The sequence below is a fragment of the Caretta caretta genome, chromosome 1, assembly GCF_965140235.1.
Source record: "Caretta caretta isolate rCarCar2 chromosome 1, rCarCar1.hap1, whole genome shotgun sequence".
Lineage (NCBI taxonomy): Eukaryota > Metazoa > Chordata > Testudines > Cheloniidae > Caretta > Caretta caretta.
Genome location: NC_134206.1, coordinates 301,073,907 through 301,094,535, shown reverse-complemented (window position 1 = coordinate 301,094,535; position 20,629 = coordinate 301,073,907). Strand labels below are relative to the sequence as shown.

The window sequence follows — 20,629 nt, the reverse complement described above, 5'->3', positions numbered from 1 at the left end:
AAACAAGTATTTAGAATCTGAAAGATCATTTCATTTGATATAAATGTTTATTATACAATGACATTTGGAAATCCTTCATTGTAACTGCATTGTCTATAGCTAGTGCCCTGTATACAATGAAGATCATAGCAGATAATTATTTAAGTGCTACACAACAGTACTCCACAATCTAGGATTTCATTTTTTTAAAGTATATAACAAAGAACAGTCTCACAATGTGAAACAAATGTAAATGGATATGGTAATGTCTTCCTGAGTCTGCAGAAGGCCTAAAACAATAGCTGTGGTAAGTCTGAACATACCTCACTAATGTCAATAGGATGTTAACTCTGAAGCCAAATGATGACATTAACTGTCAACATTTACTGTTTCAACAGTGTTCATTTTAACAGAAACAGCAATCTATTATGTTTTTGTCTTTGTTTAAATTAGTAGCAGATTGGGAACAGGATGCAGTCAGATAACTAGTTCAAGGGGGGAGAAATAAACCAAACCTCCTCCCCTGCCCCCCATTTGTTTCCTCTGCCCTGGCCCTAGAATCATAAAATATCAGGGTTGGAAGGGACCTCAGGAGGTCATCTAGTCTAACCCCTGCTCAAAGCAGGACCAATCCCCAACTAAATCATCCCAGCCAGGGCTTTGTCAAGCCTGACCTTAAAAATCTCAAAGGAAGGAGATTCCACCACCTCCCTAGGTAACGCATTCCGGTGTTTCACTACCCTCCTAGTGAAAAAGTTTTTCCTAATATCCAACCTAAACCTCCCCCACTGCAACTTGAGACCATTACTCCTTGTTCTGTCATCAGCTACCACTGAGAACAGTCTAGATCCATCCTCTTTGGAACCTCCTTTCAGGTAGTTGAAAGCAGCTATCAAATCCCCCCTCATTCTTCTCTTCTGCAGACTAAACAATCCCAGTTCCCTCAGCCTCTCCTCATAAGTCATGTGTTCCAGTCCCCTAATCATTTTTGTTGCCTTCCGCTGGACGTTTTCCAATTTTTCCACATCCTTCTTGTAGTTTGGGGTCCAAAACTGGACACAGTACTCCAGATGGGGCCTCACCAATGTCGAATAGAGGGGAACGATCACATCCCTCGATCTGCTGGCAGTGCCCCTACATATACATCCCAAAATGCCATTGGCCGCCTTGGCAACAAGGGCACACTGTTGACTGATATCCAGCTTCTCGTCCACTGTAACCCCTAGGTCCTTTTCTGCAGAACTGCTGCCTAGCCATTTGGTCCCTAATCTGTAGCGGTGAGTGGGATTCTTCCGTCCTAAGTGCAGGACTCTGCACTTGTCCTTCTTGAACGTCATCAGATTTCTTTTGGCCCAATCCTCTAATTTGTCTAGGGCCCTCTGTATCCTATCCCTACCCTCCAGCGTATCTACCTATCCTCCCAGTTTAGTGTCATCTGCAAACTTGCTGAGGGTGCAATCCACACTATCCTCCAGATCATTTATGAAGATATTGAACAAAACCGGCCCCAGGACCGACCCTTGGGGCACTTACCGGCTGCCAACTAGACATGGAGCCATTGATCGCTACCCGTTGAGCCTGACAATCTAGCCAACTTTCTATCCACCTTATAGTCCATTCATCCAGCCCATACTTCATTAACTTGCTGGCAAGAATACTGTGGGAGACCGTGTCAAAAGCTTTGCTAAAGTCAAGGAACAACACGTCCACCGCTTTCCCCTCATCCACAGAGCCGGTTATCTCATCATAGAAGGCAATTAGATTAGTCAGGCATGACTTGCCCTTGGTGAATCCACGCTGACGGTTCCTGATCACTTTCCTCTCATCTAAGTGCTTCAGAATTGATTCCTTGAGGACCTGCTCCATGATTTTTCCAGGGACTGAGGTGAGGCTGACTGGCCTGTAGTTCCCAGGATCATCCTCCTTCCCTGTTTTAAAGATGGGCACTACATTAGTCTTTTTCCAGTCGTCCGGGACTTCCCCGGATCGCCATGAGTTTTCAAAGATAATGGCCAATGGCTCTGCAATCACATCCGCCAACTCCTTTAGCACTCTCGGATGCAGCGTATCCGGCCTCATGGACTTGTGCTCATCCAGCTTTTCTAAATAGTCCCGAACCACTTCTTTCTCCACAGAGGGCTGGTCACCTCCTCCCCATGCTGTGCTGCCCAGTGCAGTAGTCTGGGAGCTGACCTTATTCGTGAAGACAGAGGCAAAAAAAGCATTGAGTACATTAGCTTTTTCCACATCCTCTGTCACTAGGTTGCCTCCCTCATTCAGTAAGGCGCCCACACTTTCCTTGACTTCCATCTTGTTGCTAACATATCTGAAGAAACCCTTCTTGTTACTCTTAAATCTCTTGCTAGCTGCAACTCCAGGTGTGATTTGACTTCCTGATTTCACACGTGCATCCCCAAGCAATATTTTTATACTCTTCCCTGGTCATTTGTCCAATCATCCCTTTCTTGTAAGCTTCTTTTTTGTGTTTAAGATCAGCAAGGATTTCACTGATAAGCCAAGCTGTTCGCCTGCCATATTTACTATTCTTTCTACACATCGGGATGGTTTGTCCCTGTAACCACAATAAGGATTCTTTAAAATACAGCCAGCTCTTTTGGAGTCCTTTCTCCCTCATGTTATTCTCCCAGGGGATCCTGCCCACCAGTTCCCTGAGGGAGTCAAAGTCTGCTTTTCTGAAGTCCAGGGTCCGTACTCTGCTGCTCTCCTTTCTTCCCTGTGTCAGGATCCTGAACTCGACCATCTCATGGTCACTGCCTCCCAGGTTCCCATCCACTTTAGCTTCCCCTGCTAATTCTTCCTGGTTTGTGAGCAGCAGGTCAAGAAGAGCTCTGCCCCTAGTTGGTTCCTCCAGCACTTGCACCAGGAAATTGTCCCCTACCCTTTCCAAAAACAAAAAGGGGAAGGGAAAGAGGAGATACATTGCTTTCCCCACTACCAACATCCATACTTGCTTAAAGATCTCCAAAACTTCCCATGACTCACCCTCAACTGTCTGTATTCAGCGATTAACTTCCAGTTTCTCCGCCTCCCCCCCCACACACTTCTGTAACTCATTTATTAATTGTCGGTACAAAAATTCACAGAATTTAAAATCAGGGGCAACATAAAATAATTGAATTTATATTAAAATAAACAGCTAGTAGGAATAAGTCTCATGTGCCATATAGGATGCGCGACCTTGTTGATAGTCATGATTACCTTGCCAATTACTTTGATTAGACACAAATAAAATAAAAGATTGTTTATAGAACTTCCCTGTCAATTTTTTCCTCTTCAAGTATTGTAACTCCCATTATTTTTAATAAACAATAATTTAGGCTGTTTTAAATCTTTCCCTGTTATATAATCACTAGTATTTTAAAAGTATGCATTTTCAGATAAGGTGGCATTACATCCTGCTTTTGATATCAGCGCCTGTTTCATGCCCTACCTTTCTTCACTATAGGAGAGATTTTAAAATTTATGTTGAAATCCTGGCCTCATTGAAGTCAGGGGAAAACTCCTATTGACTTCAATGATTTCATCTTTAATATCTCAAATATATGAGGTAATTTGGAATCTTTCTTTCTGCTCTAATTTTAACACTTCTTTTGGGAAATGGAAGAGAACCATGTACTGAGCTAAATTTTGGAGAGAATCTTTCTTCGTAAAACTCCCTTTAGAGCTGCAAGGACCCATATTTGGGAAGCACTTCTCTTGAACCTCAGTCCATATCCCACTCATGCCTTCAACTTTAAAAATATGAATTGGAAGCAGTGAACAATTTCTAACTTCATTTGTATGCAGCTAAAATTGGCTTCCCCTTTAAATCAGTATTCTATAAAATCTTTACTCTGTGTGTTCTCATTGCAGGAGCTTTGTAATATAAGTTTTTAGGGGCAGGACAGTGGGTGGGGAGGGAAGGGGTGTGCTTGTACACACACACACACACACACACACTTTTAAAACTCTTTGCACAGGTCTATTATCCCTGTGAGATACTTCAGGTGTATGCTGTGCTGGGAACATTCCAGTGGTTGTGTACACTGCATACTCCTTTTGCCTTGGTCATGGCAACGTGGCCAGACTTAGTAATATCCCAGCATGCAGTGCACTTCAGCATTATTGCTTTAATGGATTTGCCTACTTTACAGATGGTTATAATTCCATTCAGTTTTTGGTGACAAGTCACCATATTCTTCTCTACAGCACATGGGGGATGGGTGTGTGTGTGAAAATCAGAACTGTAATGAAACTTAAATGAAATTCACTAGAATGAGTAGATGTGATTCAGTTAACACACTCTATTCTAAGATTAAGAAAATAAGCAGGCAAAATAGAAATATTGACGTTTTAGATTAAGGTCCTATGAATAATTAGCTTCTTCACGGGCAACACTATACTTTGATTTTTGGGTTGGGATTTTTTTGTATAGAACACAGATTAACAATAAGTGAGGATACGGTGTACCAAAACAAGATTGTTCGTTTCAGCTGCATTTGAGCAAAATGTACTAACCAGTCCAGCAACAGTTCAAAGAGCTTTCGTAGATCCAAATGAAAGCTTAATAAAAAAAAAAAAAAAACCTCATCAAGCCAATAATCCTGTTTTCACAACATTTATTTATCCATTGCAGCTGTCGTTTAAAAAAAAAAAAAAAGGTTTCTGTTGAATGTGAATCCACTCTAAATTATTTATTATTCCAAACTAGGCTAGAGTATGAATGCATCTTTGGTTATTCTTGTGATTTGATGGACCAGTGTTAAGAGCTGATATGTTTTTCTTATATTGTACTGTAACTTTAATCTATATTTACATTATTTAAATGTTTTTGGATATGATTTTGTTAGGATTTAAACTACAATAATAAAACCAATCCCAGGCCCTAGACAGCTCTGTCATCCATTAAAAGTGCAGTCCTTATCCACTAAAATCAACTCAAACACCAGCTAAACCTCATACATACAACCACTAATATGCAGAGACTCTGCACTTGTCCTTGTTGAACGTCATCAGATTTCTTTTGGCCCAATCCTCTAATTTGTCTAGGGCCCTCTGTATCCTATCCCTACCCTCCAGCGTATCTACCTATCCTCCCAGTTTAGTGTCATCTGCAAACTTGCTGAGGGTGCAATCCACACTATCCTCCAGATCATTTATGAAGATATTGAACAAAACCGGCCCCAGGACCGACCCTTGGGGCACTTACCGGCTGCCAACTAGACATGGAGCCATTGATCGCTACCCGTTGAGCCTGACAATCTAGCCAACTTTCTATCCACCTTATAGTCCATTCATCCAGCCCATACTTCATTAACTTGCTGGCAAGAATACTGTGGGAGACCGTGTCAAAAGCTTTGCTAAAGTCAAGGAACAACACGTCCACCGCTTTCCCCTCATCCACAGAGCCGGTTATCTCATCATAGAAGGCAATTAGATTAGTCAGGCATGACTTGCCCTTGGTGAATCCACGCTGACGGTTCCTGATCACTTTCCTCTCATCTAAGTGCTTCAGAATTGATTCCTTGAGGACCTGCTCCATGATTTTTCCAGGGACTGAGGTGAGGCTGACTGGCCTGTAGTTCCCAGGATCATCCTCCTTCCCTGTTTTAAAGATGGGCACTACATTAGTCTTTTTCCAGTCGTCCGGGACTTCCCCGGATCGCCATGAGTTTTCAAAGATAATGGCCAATGGCTCTGCAATCACATCCGCCAACTCCTTTAGCACTCTCGGATGCAGCGTATCCGGCCTCATGGACTTGTGCTCATCCAGCTTTTCTAAATAGTCCCGAACCACTTCTTTCTCCACAGAGGGCTGGTCACCTCCTCCCCATGCTGTGCTGCCCAGTGCAGTAGTCTGGGAGCTGACCTTATTCGTGAAGACAGAGGCAAAAAAAGCATTGAGTACATTAGCTTTTTCCACATCCTCTGTCACTAGGTTGCCTCCCTCATTCAGTAAGGCGCCCACACTTTCCTTGACTTCCATCTTGTTGCTAACATATCTGAAGAAACCCTTCTTGTTACTCTTAAATCTCTTGCTAGCTGCAACTCCAGGTGTGATTTGACTTCCTGATTTCACACGTGCATCCCCAAGCAATATTTTTATACTCTTCCCTGGTCATTTGTCCAATCATCCCTTTCTTGTAAGCTTCTTTTTTGTGTTTAAGATCAGCAAGGATTTCACTGATAAGCCAAGCTGTTCGCCTGCCATATTTACTATTCTTTCTACACATCGGGATGGTTTGTCCCTGTAACCACAATAAGGATTCTTTAAAATACAGCCAGCTCTTTTGGAGTCCTTTCTCCCTCATGTTATTCTCCCAGGGGATCCTGCCCACCAGTTCCCTGAGGGAGTCAAAGTCTGCTTTTCTGAAGTCCAGGGTCCGTACTCTGCTGCTCTCCTTTCTTCCCTGTGTCAGGATCCTGAACTCGACCATCTCATGGTCACTGCCTCCCAGGTTCCCATCCACTTTAGCTTCCCCTGCTAATTCTTCCTGGTTTGTGAGCAGCAGGTCAAGAAGAGCTCTGCCCCTAGTTGGTTCCTCCAGCACTTGCACCAGGAAATTGTCCCCTACCCTTTCCAAAAACAAAAAGGGGAAGGGAAAGAGGAGATACATTGCTTTCCCCACTACCAACATCCATACTTGCTTAAAGATCTCCAAAACTTCCCATGACTCACCCTCAACTGTCTGTATTCAGCGATTAACTTCCAGTTTCTCCGCCTCCCCCCCCACACACTTCTGTAACTCATTTATTAATTGTCGGTACAAAAATTCACAGAATTTAAAATCAGGGGCAACATAAAATAATTGAATTTATATTAAAATAAACAGCTAGTAGGAATAAGTCTCATGTGCCATATAGGATGCGCGACCTTGTTGATAGTCATGATTACCTTGCCAATTACTTTGATTAGACACAAATAAAATAAAAGATTGTTTATAGAACTTCCCTGTCAATTTTTTCCTCTTCAAGTATTGTAACTCCCATTATTTTTAATAAACAATAATTTAGGCTGTTTTAAATCTTTCCCTGTTATATAATCACTAGTATTTTAAAAGTATGCATTTTCAGATAAGGTGGCATTACATCCTGCTTTTGATATCAGCGCCTGTTTCATGCCCTACCTTTCTTCACTATAGGAGAGATTTTAAAATTTATGTTGAAATCCTGGCCTCATTGAAGTCAGGGGAAAACTCCTATTGACTTCAATGATTTCATCTTTAATATCTCAAATATATGAGGTAATTTGGAATCTTTCTTTCTGCTCTAATTTTAACACTTCTTTTGGGAAATGGAAGAGAACCATGTACTGAGCTAAATTTTGGAGAGAATCTTTCTTCGTAAAACTCCCTTTAGAGCTGCAAGGACCCATATTTGGGAAGCACTTCTCTTGAACCTCAGTCCATATCCCACTCATGCCTTCAACTTTAAAAATATGAATTGGAAGCAGTGAACAATTTCTAACTTCATTTGTATGCAGCTAAAATTGGCTTCCCCTTTAAATCAGTATTCTATAAAATCTTTACTCTGTGTGTTCTCATTGCAGGAGCTTTGTAATATAAGTTTTTAGGGGCGGGACAGTGGGTGGGGAGGGAAGGGGTGTGCTTGTACACACACACACACACACACACACTTTTAAAACTCTTTGCACAGGTCTATTATCCCTGTGAGATACTTCAGGTGTATGCTGTGCTGGGAACATTCCAGTGGTTGTGTACACTGCATACTCCTTTTGCCTTGGTCATGGCAACGTGGCCAGACTTAGTAATATCCCAGCATGCAGTGCACTTCAGCATTATTGCTTTAATGGATTTGCCTACTTTACAGATGGTTATAATTCCATTCAGTTTTTGGTGACAAGTCACCATATTCTTCTCTACAGCACATGGGGGATGGGTGTGTGTGTGAAAATCAGAACTGTAATGAAACTTAAATGAAATTCACTAGAATGAGTAGATGTGATTCAGTTAACACACTCTATTCTAAGATTAAGAAAATAAGCAGGCAAAATAGAAATATTGACGTTTTAGATTAAGGTCCTATGAATAATTAGCTTCTTCACGGGCAACACTATACTTTGATTTTTGGGTTGGGATTTTTTTGTATAGAACACAGATTAACAATAAGTGAGGATACGGTGTACCAAAACAAGATTGTTCGTTTCAGCTGCATTTGAGCAAAATGTACTAACCAGTCCAGCAACAGTTCAAAGAGCTTTCGTAGATCCAAATGAAAGCTTAATAAAAAAAAAAAAAAAACCTCATCAAGCCAATAATCCTGTTTTCACAACATTTATTTATCCATTGCAGCTGTCGTTTAAAAAAAAAAAAAAAGGTTTCTGTTGAATGTGAATCCACTCTAAATTATTTATTATTCCAAACTAGGCTAGAGTATGAATGCATCTTTGGTTATTCTTGTGATTTGATGGACCAGTGTTAAGAGCTGATATGTTTTTCTTATATTGTACTGTAACTTTAATCTATATTTACATTATTTAAATGTTTTTGGATATGATTTTGTTAGGATTTAAACTACAATAATAAAACCAATCCCAGGCCCTAGACAGCTCTGTCATCCATTAAAAGTGCAGTCCTTATCCACTAAAATCAACTCAAACACCAGCTAAACCTCATACATACAACCACTAATATGCAGAGATAAAATTTCTCCTCAGATTCCAAAAAAAAGCTCCATTTCCTTAGTCTTGCGCAATGCCTACTCAGAATGATGGGCTTTCACCATGCCCAGAAGGAAAGCAGATTTGGGCTGTTTTGAACAAGAGGAAAGTGAAATCCAGTTGTGAGTGGCTTTAGGAAAGCACTTGGGCACATTCTTGAGTTGGGGAAAAGGTCCCATAGCTCATCATAGCAGCACATTGGAGAAAGATTGTAGGATAATAGCAGTGTAATGTTGACACACATGCATTACTGGACTGCATCTCTGCAGTAAGAAGAGATTGTAAGCTACCCTCCTCTGGTATCTGTTTTCACTCTATTCATCTGGTGACTGGGGCTTTGTCTACAATAGCACTTTTGTCGGTAAAACTTTTGTTGGCCAGGGATGTGAAAAAAAAAAAAACACACCCGACCGACAAAAGCGCCGGTATGGAGACGCTGCCCTGCTGACATAGCTACCGCCACTCATTAGGGGTGGTTTAATTATTCCAGCGGGAGAGCTCTCTCTCCTGCTGGCATAGAGCGGCTACACAGGAGACGTTACAGCAGAGCAGTTGCGGTGGTACAGCTGTGCCGCTGTAAGGTCTGTAGTGTAGACAAAGCCAGAGTATCTGGTCCTGCCCCGATATAGGCCAGTTCATGTTAGTGGAAGCAGAATCAGGCCCTTAAACAGGTCACAATTTGACTGAGCTATTAACTTACTTTGCGTAATGGTTAATTGGGCCAGACACAAATGGAGCCACAATCACAAGAAAAAAAGACTACTTGCCTCGTATCAAAATTCAGCTTTCAGAACGAGGAGGTCCACTTTTATTAAAATAATCTGCCCTCCAACAGGAGAGTTACTGGAGTTTTAAACCATTGGTGTGCATCTTAGCAGTGATATAATTCCAACATTCACACCAGAGTAAAAGGTGTTATTCCAAGATGAGTGTCTGTCTTTCAGCTATAACATCTCTCTAAGCTTCAAGGGCAAAATAAATGTACAATAACTGATACATACTTGCAATAAGAAAAGAACTGTTTGGTTAAAAAATAAGTATCAAAATTAGTGGCAAATTGGTCTGTTTTCTCCAGAGGTAACTCAGTTTTACATAGCCAGTGAAAATGATGTTGTTTGGAACTTTTAAATATATCATAAATGCAGAAATATTAAAAACCATACCCCCACCCAAAAGAAGCCTGAAGGTGAAATTTTAAACGGTACATTTCCAAGGAATTCAGATTCAACTGCTGCTTGTTGAACTTGATTATGTTTTCTCTTTTGACTGGGCTACTTCAAACTTTCACGGTATTTTTATTTTTCTGATGTTTTCCCCATGTAGGAAGTCCTTTTCAGCATTTTGGATTTTATATCCAATTCTTTTGGTTGGATTGAAAGATGAAAAATCTGTTTGAGTATGTGTCAAGGTTATTGTAAGGGCTAATTGCTTAGTAAAGGATATTGTGACATCAGCTCCAGTGAAGTAGTTTTCCCAGTGCATAGTGACTCACTAGTCTTGGTAAACTTTTAAAGGTCATTTTACAGTTAGTAGAACACATTTTGGTTCCAGAAAATATGTAGTTCCCCTTTTTTTTTTTAAATACTGAAACATTTGAAATTGTATGAAATTGTAGCAAGGCTTTTATGTGACCGCTATCTGGAAAAGGCCTTGCATTTTTGGATTGTTACTTAAATGTTTTTAACATAAAATTTAATTACTTCACTGAAATATACATATTAACACAAACAATCCTGTTAAGAAAAACACCACTGTGGTTGCAGCAAAATTTGCATTGGTTATATGTGTAGTCATATTAGCACTTGAAGAACAACCCTTTGGGGCACCTGAAAGGTGTCTATATCTTGTCTGCTTTTTGAGCAGACAATGGCTTCAGACATTTTGTGCAGTACATATATTTTATTATAGTATTTTTACAGACAGGACTTTGGTAGTTCCCAAGTGAGTTAATCCTCTTCTCTGAATGCATAAAATATAATGGTCATAAGACATCAGCCATCATATTTTTCTCTATTTATAATAAATTATAGATCACTACAGTCTATAAATGCATCTAGTAGTTATAGTGCCATAATACATATTCATAGCTTTGTAACTAGAACTACAAGCTGTATTAATAGACTGTAGTGACATTATATGTTTAATAGTCTTGTAATTCATTTTTCCAACTTTGATTTTGCATAATTTGGTATTTCTGTTTTTTAAATAAAAAGGAAAATGCCCCTTTTGCTTCTGCAGTTCTCCATACAGCTCCCCTTTCTCTTTTACTTCCCATATCACTTTGTTCTCCTTCAAATTTCCTCTCTTTCACTTACACTTCTTCCAAAGCTACACAGCTTTTAACATTCGTCTTTTCTTTAACAAACAAAACTGGGAAGACCTATCATGATCCCTATTTAAAATGCAATGGTTAAGGGGTAGAGACTTGAACAGAATAATATTGGAAGCCACAGCAGCAATGCATAATATGTGGTAAATCTTTATTACATCCTTTGGTGTTCATCATAATAATGATCACGGTGAATTGTTCTGATTTTCCTGTAACTGTAATAAGTAACTCTGTTGATATTTAACATTATTTGATGTCCACTTATTAGAAAGTGGTGTGGGTGCTGAAATAGGAAAGCATCCCAACTCAGGACAGGCACTTAAGTACATGCTTAAATCCCATTAGAATCAATGGAATTTAAGTACATACTTAAAATAATAATGTAATCTTCGAACAGGGTTATGTTAAAGCAAAGTAGGAACCTTTTAGTTCACGCCTGCAGTGGTCACATGGGGGACTTGCAGGGCAGCACTTTTTTGTGTACTTCTGTTCACACCCGCATAGTCTGAACTGCAGGGGTGTGTAGACATGCCCTAAGTGACGGTCCTGAATAGGGGTAGATTAAGCATGTGCTTACATGCTTTTTTGAACAGAGAACCTGATCCAAAAGCCATTGAATTAAATGAAAAAACTCTTTTCCTTCAGTGGGGTTTGGAAGTGGCTAAGGAAAAGTAGAATTGTATAATGGCTATTAAAATTCAGTTACTGCTGACTAGGTAATTACATTACAAAATCCTGTACTGTACATTATCAATTTTTATACTTCCATTAGAATTGAATTGTGATTGCAAATTAACTCTGTGATAGCCGAATGTCCTTGATATGATTATAATAAAAATTCAATATGTAGAGTAACTAAATGCTACACGTGGGGAGACACGTTCCTTTTGGCTATTACACAGAATGCAGGGAGGAAGAGAAAGAGAGGGGGTCTAATTTACTTTGTGGCGGTTGATATTGTGGTTTTATCAAATTTTTCATTACACCTTTTAAAAAAATCAGAAATTGGAAATAAAGTCTGGTACTCAGTGTCAGGACATGACTAGGTGTCCTATAGAAAAAATATGTTTTTATGACTGATTTTTATAAAGAAACAAACAATACAAAAAGCAAAACAACTTAATTTGTATGTTACCAAATATCATACATTTCACAGTATAGCCAATAAAATTGTGCAATTATACAACATTACAACTTATCAAAGCTGCAAGATCAAACAATATTACACAGAGATAAAATCATAGGTGAGAGTAACAGTTTAAAAAACTCACATGGTACGCCCACATCGTGAATACTGCATGCAGATGTGGTCGCCCCATCTCAAAAAATATATTGGAATTGAAAAGGTTCAGAAAAGGGAAACAAAAATCATTAGGGGTATAAAACGGCTTTTATATGAGGAGAGATTAATAAGACTTCGACTTTTCAGCTTGGAAAAGAGACGCCTAAGGGAGGATATGATTGGGATCTATAAAATCATGACTGGTGTGGAGAAAGTAAATGAGGAAGTGTTATTTACTCCTTCTCAAAGCACAAGAACTAGGGAGTCACCAAATGAAATCAATAGGCAGCAGGTTTAAAACAAACAAAAGGAAGTATTGTTTCTTGACTTTAGCAAAGCTTTTGACACGGTCTCCCACAGTATTCTTGTCAGCAAGTTAAAGAAGTGCGGGCTGGATGAATGCACTATAAGGTGGGTAGAAAGTTGGCTAGATTGTCGGGCTCAACGGGTAGTGATCAATGGCTCCATGTCTAGTTGGCAGCCGGTGTCAAGTGGAGTGCCCCAGGGGTCGGTCCTGGGGCCGGTTTTGTTCAATATCTTCATAAATGATCTGGAGGATGGTGTGGATTGCACTCTCAGCAAATTTGCGGATGATACTAAACTGGGAGGAGTGGTAGATACGCTGGAGGGCAGGGATAGGATACAGAGGGACCTAGACAAATTGGAGGATTGGGCCAAAAGAAATCTGATGAGGTTCAATAAGGATAAGTGCAGGGTCCTGCACTTAAGACAGAAGAACCCAATGCACAGTTACAGACTAGGAACCGAATGGCTAGGCAGCAGTTCTGCGGAAAAGGACCTAGGGGTGACAGTGGACGAGAAGCTGGATATGAGTCAGCAGTGTGCCCTTGTTGCCAAGAAGGCCAATGGCATTTTGGGATGTATAAGTAGGGGCATAGCGAGCAGATCGAGGGACGTGATCGTCCCCCTCTATTCGACATTGGTGAGGCCTCATCTGGAGTACTGTGTCCAGTTTTGGGCCCCACACTACAAGAAGGATGTGGATAAATTGGAGAGAGTCCAGCGAAGGGCAACAAAAATGATTAGGGGTCTGGAACACATGACTTATGAGGAGAGGCTGAGGGAACTGGGATTGTTTAGTCTGCAGAAGAGAAGAATGAGGGGGGATTTGATAGCTGCTTTCAACTACCTGAGAGGTGGTTCCAGAGAGGATGGTTCTAGACTATTCTCAGTGGTAGAAGAGGACAGGACAAGGAGTAATGGTCTCAAGTTGCAGTGGGGGAGGTTTAGGTTGGATATTAGGAAAAACTTTTTCACTAGGAGGGTGGTGAAACACTGGAATGCGTTGCCTAGGGAGGTGGTGGAATCTCCTTCCTTAGAAGTTTTTAAGGTAAGGCTTGACAAAGCCCTGGCTGGGATGATTTAATTGGGGATTGGTCCTGCTTTTGAGCAGGGGGTTGGACTAGATGAGGTCCCTTCCAACCCTGATATTCTGTGATTCTATGATTTCTTCACACAACATAGTCAATATGTGGAACTCTTTGCCAGAGGATATTGTGAAGGCCAAGACTATAACAGAGTTCAAAAAAGAACAAGATAAATTCATGGAGGATAGATCCATCAATGGCTATTTTTCAGGATGGGCATGGATGGTTTCCCTAGCCTCTGTTTGCCAGAAGTTTGGAATGGGGAACAGGGAATGGATCACTTGATGATTACCTGTTCTGTTCATTCCCTCTGGAGTACATGGCATTGGCCACTGTTGGAAGACAGAATACTGGGCATGTTAAAGATATGTGCTTAAGGAGTCCTGTTCTCTAGTGTGATTTTTGGTGGTCTGTAGCAGGCCCCAGTCATCTTGAGTGTTATCCATTAGGACAATGATCCATAAGCATTCAGGATAATTTTGTTTCAGAGTTGTCAGTGACTCAGACAGCCATTTTTGACATAGAGTGCCTCTCCTTCTCCCTGGTTTCTGCTCTCTCTCATTCCTTTGTTAGCACTTCCTTTTCTTTCCTTGAATCTGGGATGGTGATGCTTCCTGAATCTGGCTCTCCAAGTGCTCTTCAGCTTTAATGATGCTCTGCAGAATCAGTATTTGTTCTTCCCAACCACAAATCTTGTCTTCCAGCTCAGCCGCCAACTTGCACTTCATACAGAGTGTCACAGTTTAAAAGCTAGCTGCACCTTTGTCCCCTTCCTGGTTTCTCTGAATATAATCCTTTATGTGTCAGGGCTCGGGCCTTTACCTATCCTGGGATGGAATTCCAATATTCTCCCACTCTTAGACTGTGTCCTGGGCTATGGTTCCCTGTGTATAAACCATGTTTACCCAGCAAGTCTGACTGCATTTAGCACTTGCAGTTCTCCCAATAGAGAGTCTGTGACCAATAATATATAGCATCTGTTATGATCAAATGACCTTATTAAAACCTAAGTATTGCTTATTTTAACAGTAGGGGAAAAGCATTTAGAGAAAGGGATTTTGAAACCATCTACAGATGTCTGTCTTACCCTAAGGGGCTGGTAACCTACCAGGCCCAGCTTCTTCAGACACCACAGCAGGGGCTCTTTCTCACCCTGGTTTCCCCAAACAACTCCCCCGCCCCCCTCTCTCAAGATAGTCCCTTTTTTTAAACTGCTAGTCCTTTGATCTTTTATGCTCCCCAGTTGCTTCCTGGCATTGTCTCTTAACAACCCTCAACTGTTTGCTGAGAAGTAGTTTAACTTGAGCCATTCTCTCATTTCCTGCTTGTTTTCATTACAGAACTCTATTAAGCTAAACCACTAAATTCATACAGTAAACATCCCGATAATAGATCAATGTACAGTATTTGTGAATTATTACACAGTATCTCCAATTTCTTCCCATAGAGGAAGTCCCTTTTGGCTTCAGGCAGGAAAGCAAGTACGGCATAGCCCTTGCAGGTCACTTCCTCCTCCTTGCCATCGCATTATTACATGTAGAACTGTACCTAGAGAGCCTCTTACATTCCCTTCAAAACTGCCATTTGCCCTTCCTGTATGGTTGTTTAGGAGTTCGCTTAGCAACTGACTTCTGTACTTAGCCTCACTGCTTGAATCCATCCCCTCAAAAAGAGGGAGGGATTAACCACACAAAGACTTCAAACGCAGGGGCTGATCACAGAAGCAAGGTTTCAGACACATGGTCCTAACAGAGATACAAATCAATCCTGTCTCACCTGGCCTATTCAGGTCCTGGAAGCCAAGCCACGTGACCCTCATGGAGACCAATCACAATACTCACCAAGTTACCGTGTGTTCTGTTTCATTAATTTGTCATATTTCAGCTGTGCAGTGTTAAATCATAATGAAAATGCAAGCAATTTAATATAACATTAATTTGCAGGATGGAGGTCTGCTTCTGAATAATCCCACTGCTTTAGCAGTCCATGAGTGCAAATGCCTTTGGCCAAATGTCCCACTGCAGTGTGTAATATCGTTGGGCACTGGTCGATATGAAAGTGAGAGGAAGAACAGCATCACGTACACAAGTTTGAAAACCAAACTTACAAATGTTATCAGCAGCGCAACTGACACAGAAGGTTAGTGTCTAATGATTTGTCATCTTGTTTCTAATTGATTTTAACTATTTATGGTTCTCAGGGTGTCACTTGTTATCATTAGAAATACAGTACGTCAAAAAACATATAATACCATGAAAATATATGCAATAAAGAAAATTTAAATGTATCTTGTCCACTTTTAGTCCAGGGAACGTTTCATGACCTTTTTTCAAATTGGGATTTGATTGTTAATCTCTTTGCCTGCATATGCAGTTGGATTTCAGGTTTAGTTTAGATGAAAAGTCAATTTAGACCAAAGCAGGAAAATGGAGATTTAAAGAATAATGTTTTTTCAGTAATCTGTTTTCACCATACATCGTAAATATTTCCAGTTTTCTTGCTATATTTTAAATTTATCATTTTCCCTCTCTTTATTACCTCTGATATTGGCTTTTTATTTTTGTTATTGTACTGGGTGATTATAGAGCTAGTGAAATATGCATTTAAATTATCTCTCTGAGTCTGCACCTTGAGTATGCTATTACTAAGCTGTCTTTAATTGATGAATACATCACATCAGAGCAGTGTAGCCATAATACTGATGCTGTATTAGGAATACAAAACTACATCAAGAAAGGTTACAAACCTTAGAAATCACAATAAGAATTTGGCTGAGAATTACTGTAGTCAAGCACTGTTTATTTTGTTTGTTTGTTTTAACTTGGTTTTCAGAAGAAGAACCATCCTGGAAATCATTTCAGGAGTAAAGGAAATAGGGGACACTTTCTATGTATATAGTTTCAACTTTTCACAGAGAAATATTAAAGCAGTTGATTCAGAATGTTGATTTGTCTTCTGAAACTTGTGACATTTTTTAAAACATCCTCTTCACTCTAAGGACCAAGTTCTGTCAGTCAATCAGTGTGTCTTTCTTTGGTGTCGATGGGAGCCATTCACACACATCTGAGAACAAAATCTCACCTAGGCATGGGAGCACAGTAGAATTACATAATTAGATGGTCATACCTTTCTCCATTTTATAAGCTGCAGAAATGTGAATGTCTGGAATAACGTTTTGTCCGTATCAACACTTATTGGAAACTTATTGGCTCAGAGTGAACTGATACATGTTGATGTAAAAAGTACCCACATGTCTTTATAGTTCTCCTGCTGCTTAGTTCCATGCATGAGTAGAGCAACAATGTGAGACTACTCAGTAAGGCAAGCTGGATTTGGTCTCTTATTACTTTTAGTTTGCCTCCCATCAGTGTAAAATGGTGAAGTGGAGAGGTAGCTGAGTTGTTCACCTTGTGTGGAAGTAGGGAAGGAAGAGAAGCTTAACTAAGCAATTTGGTGATATGGGAGCTACTATGGCTAAGAAATGTGGAGAGGGAGGAGATATTGAAGGAGGTGATTGGTAAGGGTCGAGTTGCTGTGACGTTAATTAGCCTGCAAAAGCAAGCAGAATTTGTAGGACTGCTTCTCTCTTGATTTTTCAGAAACTTCATTATGATTTAACATTTTACTATCTTTGTTTTAAACCAGAAGTCCATACTATGCTGGATGGCCTGTTACCTCCAGACACCTATTTCAGATTTAATCCTCTAATGAATGAAGATATACCTCTGGATGAAAATCGTAAGGAAAAACTCTATCAGTTGCGGACAGATGGAATACGGTATTTAGAACGAAATGAAGAAAAAATTAAAAAAGCTGCCAGAATCCTAACACAAGAAAAAACAGTTTTGCAGAGATTTAATGAGTGGATAAGATTAAAAGCCTACATGTGTGAAGGACTTCCATTTCTTTCCAAACTGTGAATATGTAATTAACGAAAACTTATATATACTGTTCCAGAAAATCCAGCCAATAGTATAAGGGATCTGTGCATACATCGTTACTGTATAATTCTGGATCGCTGTCAAAGTCCAGGGAATGCTGGAGAAAGCACTTCTCAGTCAAGCACTGGAATAGTGCTGCTTGCTTTGTACACACATCCTTGGAATAAGGTTTCATGGTGTTCCTTTTTTGAGCTTTAGGAACATTACTGTTGTACTAGTTAATTTTAGTAAAATACTGGTGTTTTTTGGCTGTTCATGCAGGCCTATTTTAGATTAATTACATCTAGCTCACTTTGTGCTAGCTAAGATTGACAATTATGAAAAGCAAATATGCTAGACATTTTTGTAAATATATACCATAATCATGTTGACAGTAATACCTTGTTTATTTACCTATTATTGAATTTAAAATAAAAACAAAAATCAAACTCATTTCTAAATAAGTATATTGTAGGCCTGCAATATATAGTACAAGCTGTTTTACTGCCAGCGAAGGTAATATCCTTTCAGTTTATGAAAACCTAAACCTTGGCCTATGTAAATGCACTTTTTCATTTCAAAGATAATGTTAAAATTTGTTTGTAACATGCACTTTTTTGTGTGTAACAATTAATTTTGTCCAGTAAGATGTTTGCTGATTATAAAAAGGTATAAAATACTCAAAATCAACCAGTATTTTTTCTGTAATTTTAAGTTGTGCTGTGCATGAACTTTTATAGGTTCAACTCCAGAATAATTTATTCGTTGTTGGAAAATAACTCTCAAACCTCATCCCAGCAAATATTCTTGTCACATAATAAAGGAAATAAACTCTTGAAATAACCCACTTCTCATGCTGCAATAGTGACTTTCTTAACATATTGAAATCTCAGAACTGGACAGCACCAAACTTTAGAAACCAATGTACAAGAAAAGTATATAAAGATGATGCATGGAGTAAATAAGTTCAAATAAAATGTGTATTTTCTTTTGAGACTCTGTCCACATATTTATTCAAGTGACACCATCGTAGGACCTAATCACATTAGCCACGCCATTAGGGGCTCGTTCACCTGCACATCTACCAATGTGATATATGCCATGTGCCAGCAATGACCGTCTGCCATGTACATTGGCCAAACCGGACAGTCTCTATGCAAAAGAATAAATGGACACAAATCTGACATCTGGAATCATAACATTCAAAAACCGGTAGGAGAACACTTCAACCTCTCTGGCCACTCAGTAAAAGATTTAAGGGTGGCAATTTTGCAACAGTAAAGCTTCAAAAACAGACTCCAAAGAGAAACTGCTGAGCTTCAATTAATATGCAAACTAGATACCATTAACTTGGGTTTGAATAGAGACTGGGAGTGGCTGGGTCATTACACACATTGAATCTGTTTCCTTAAGTTAAGTATCCTCACACCTTCTTGTCAACTATCTAAATGGGCCATCTTGATTATCGCTACAAAAGTTTTTTTTCCCCTGCTGATAATAGATCATCTTAACTAATTAGCCTCTCAGTTTGTATGGTAACTTCCAACGTGTGTGTGTGTGTATATATATATATAATATAATCTTACTGTTTCAGAGTAACAGCCGTGTTAGTCTGTCTTCGCAAAAAGAAAAGGAGTACTTGTGGCACCTTAGAGACTAACCAATTTGTTTGAGCATGAGCTTTTGTGAGCTACAGCTCACTTCATCGGATGCATATCTTACTATATGTTCCATTCTATGCATCCGATGAAGTGAGCTGTAGCCCATGAAAGCTTATGCTCTAATAAATGTTAGTCTGTAAGGTGCCACACGTCCTCCGGTTCCTTTTGAGGGAGTGTCTCTAAGGGGGATTCAGAGTAGGAAGAGGAAGGTACTTCTGAGATCCTGCATTCCCCTCAGCAGGGTGCCACATATCTCCTGGCTTGATTAGGGTAAAACAAAATCAACGCTTTCAACTTTCACATGAGAGACTCTTGTCACCTCTCTGCCCCACCTGTTCTTCCTTCCTCAGCCATTATAAGACTTTCCATGATTTCCAGGTTTCTTTTTGTCTTTGAAGCTAGTAAATTCTGTTAAGGCCCAAGTGTAACCTTTGGCTGGAGTGTTTTAATGATCTCCATGATGCAAATAAATTCCAGATACCCAAAGGCCAAAGAAGCCTTTCTACTTTGGGGCACCAGAGGGGGAAGGAATGAGGTTGGGTTTTTCCTTGATCTGGGGAAAGATTAGAAAAATAGGATGTGACAGTAATTGGGTGAAAAAATAAAGTATATTGGTCATTTGTCATTATGAACACTCATGCACCAGAAAGGGTTTCCAGAACAAAGGCTAACGTTAATTCCTGTAAAAGAACATGTCTATAGTCTTTGCTGCAGCCTGGCTTGCCCTGTAAGGCAAGCTAGGCTCAGCCTTGCTGTGACCAGACAGCTATCGCCCAGCTGAGGCTGATGGACTTAATTATATGACTGACTCTAGTTTGAAGGGATCAGAGAGGGGGGTTGCTTAAACAGAGCTGTGGATACAGGCAAAGGAAGTGATCAGGGAAAGAGGAGCAAGGGGTGTTTCTTCTCTGGGAAGAGCCTGGGAAATTCATGCTGGAAGAGACCCTCAGGAAGCACGCTAGGCTCTTGTGGAGGAGGCGGTGAGAGATTGCCTACAGGTAGTAGGGAAAGCCCTGAAGAAAACTGCCATAGTCTCTGGGGAAAGGACTGGGAAGACCCAGACAGCAACAGACCACTGCAGGGCCAAGGAAGTGGTCATCAGGGGTCACTAGAGGCTAATTCCCCTGCAATGCCGTCACCGGACACCAAGGAGTGTTTGGTAAGAGCAACCTGTAGAGTTTTGGTGGGGAAAAGAATTATATAACTCCCACCCTCTCTTCAGGATCTTCACCCTCAAGTGTCCTTAAAGCCAAAAGAATGGCAAGAATCTGTTTAGTTCACTGGCAGTCTGTTCTGTGAGCTGTGAAGTAAGTGGAGGGGGGGGGGGGTTAAAAAAAAAACCTATACACCACTGAAGGAAGCACAGGAGGTGTTTTGTGAAAAGACAAGC

The 20,629-nt window shown here is 40.1% G+C and overlaps 1 protein-coding gene across 1 annotated transcript in view; it reads left to right on the top strand.

The window, feature by feature from the left end:
- PNPLA8 (patatin like domain 8, phospholipase A2) overlaps positions 1-18,572 on the top strand; it is a 68,557-nt gene extending 49,985 nt beyond the window's left edge. The window contains exons 9-10 of the mRNA XM_048836061.2: positions 15,602-15,797; positions 17,304-18,572. Of these exons, the coding sequence (XP_048692018.1) occupies positions 15,602-15,797; positions 17,304-17,578 (471 nt within the window). The 3' untranslated portion in view covers positions 17,579-18,572. The remainder of the gene's footprint in view (positions 1-15,601; positions 15,798-17,303) is intronic.
- Positions 18,573-20,629: the final 2,057 nt, after the last annotated feature.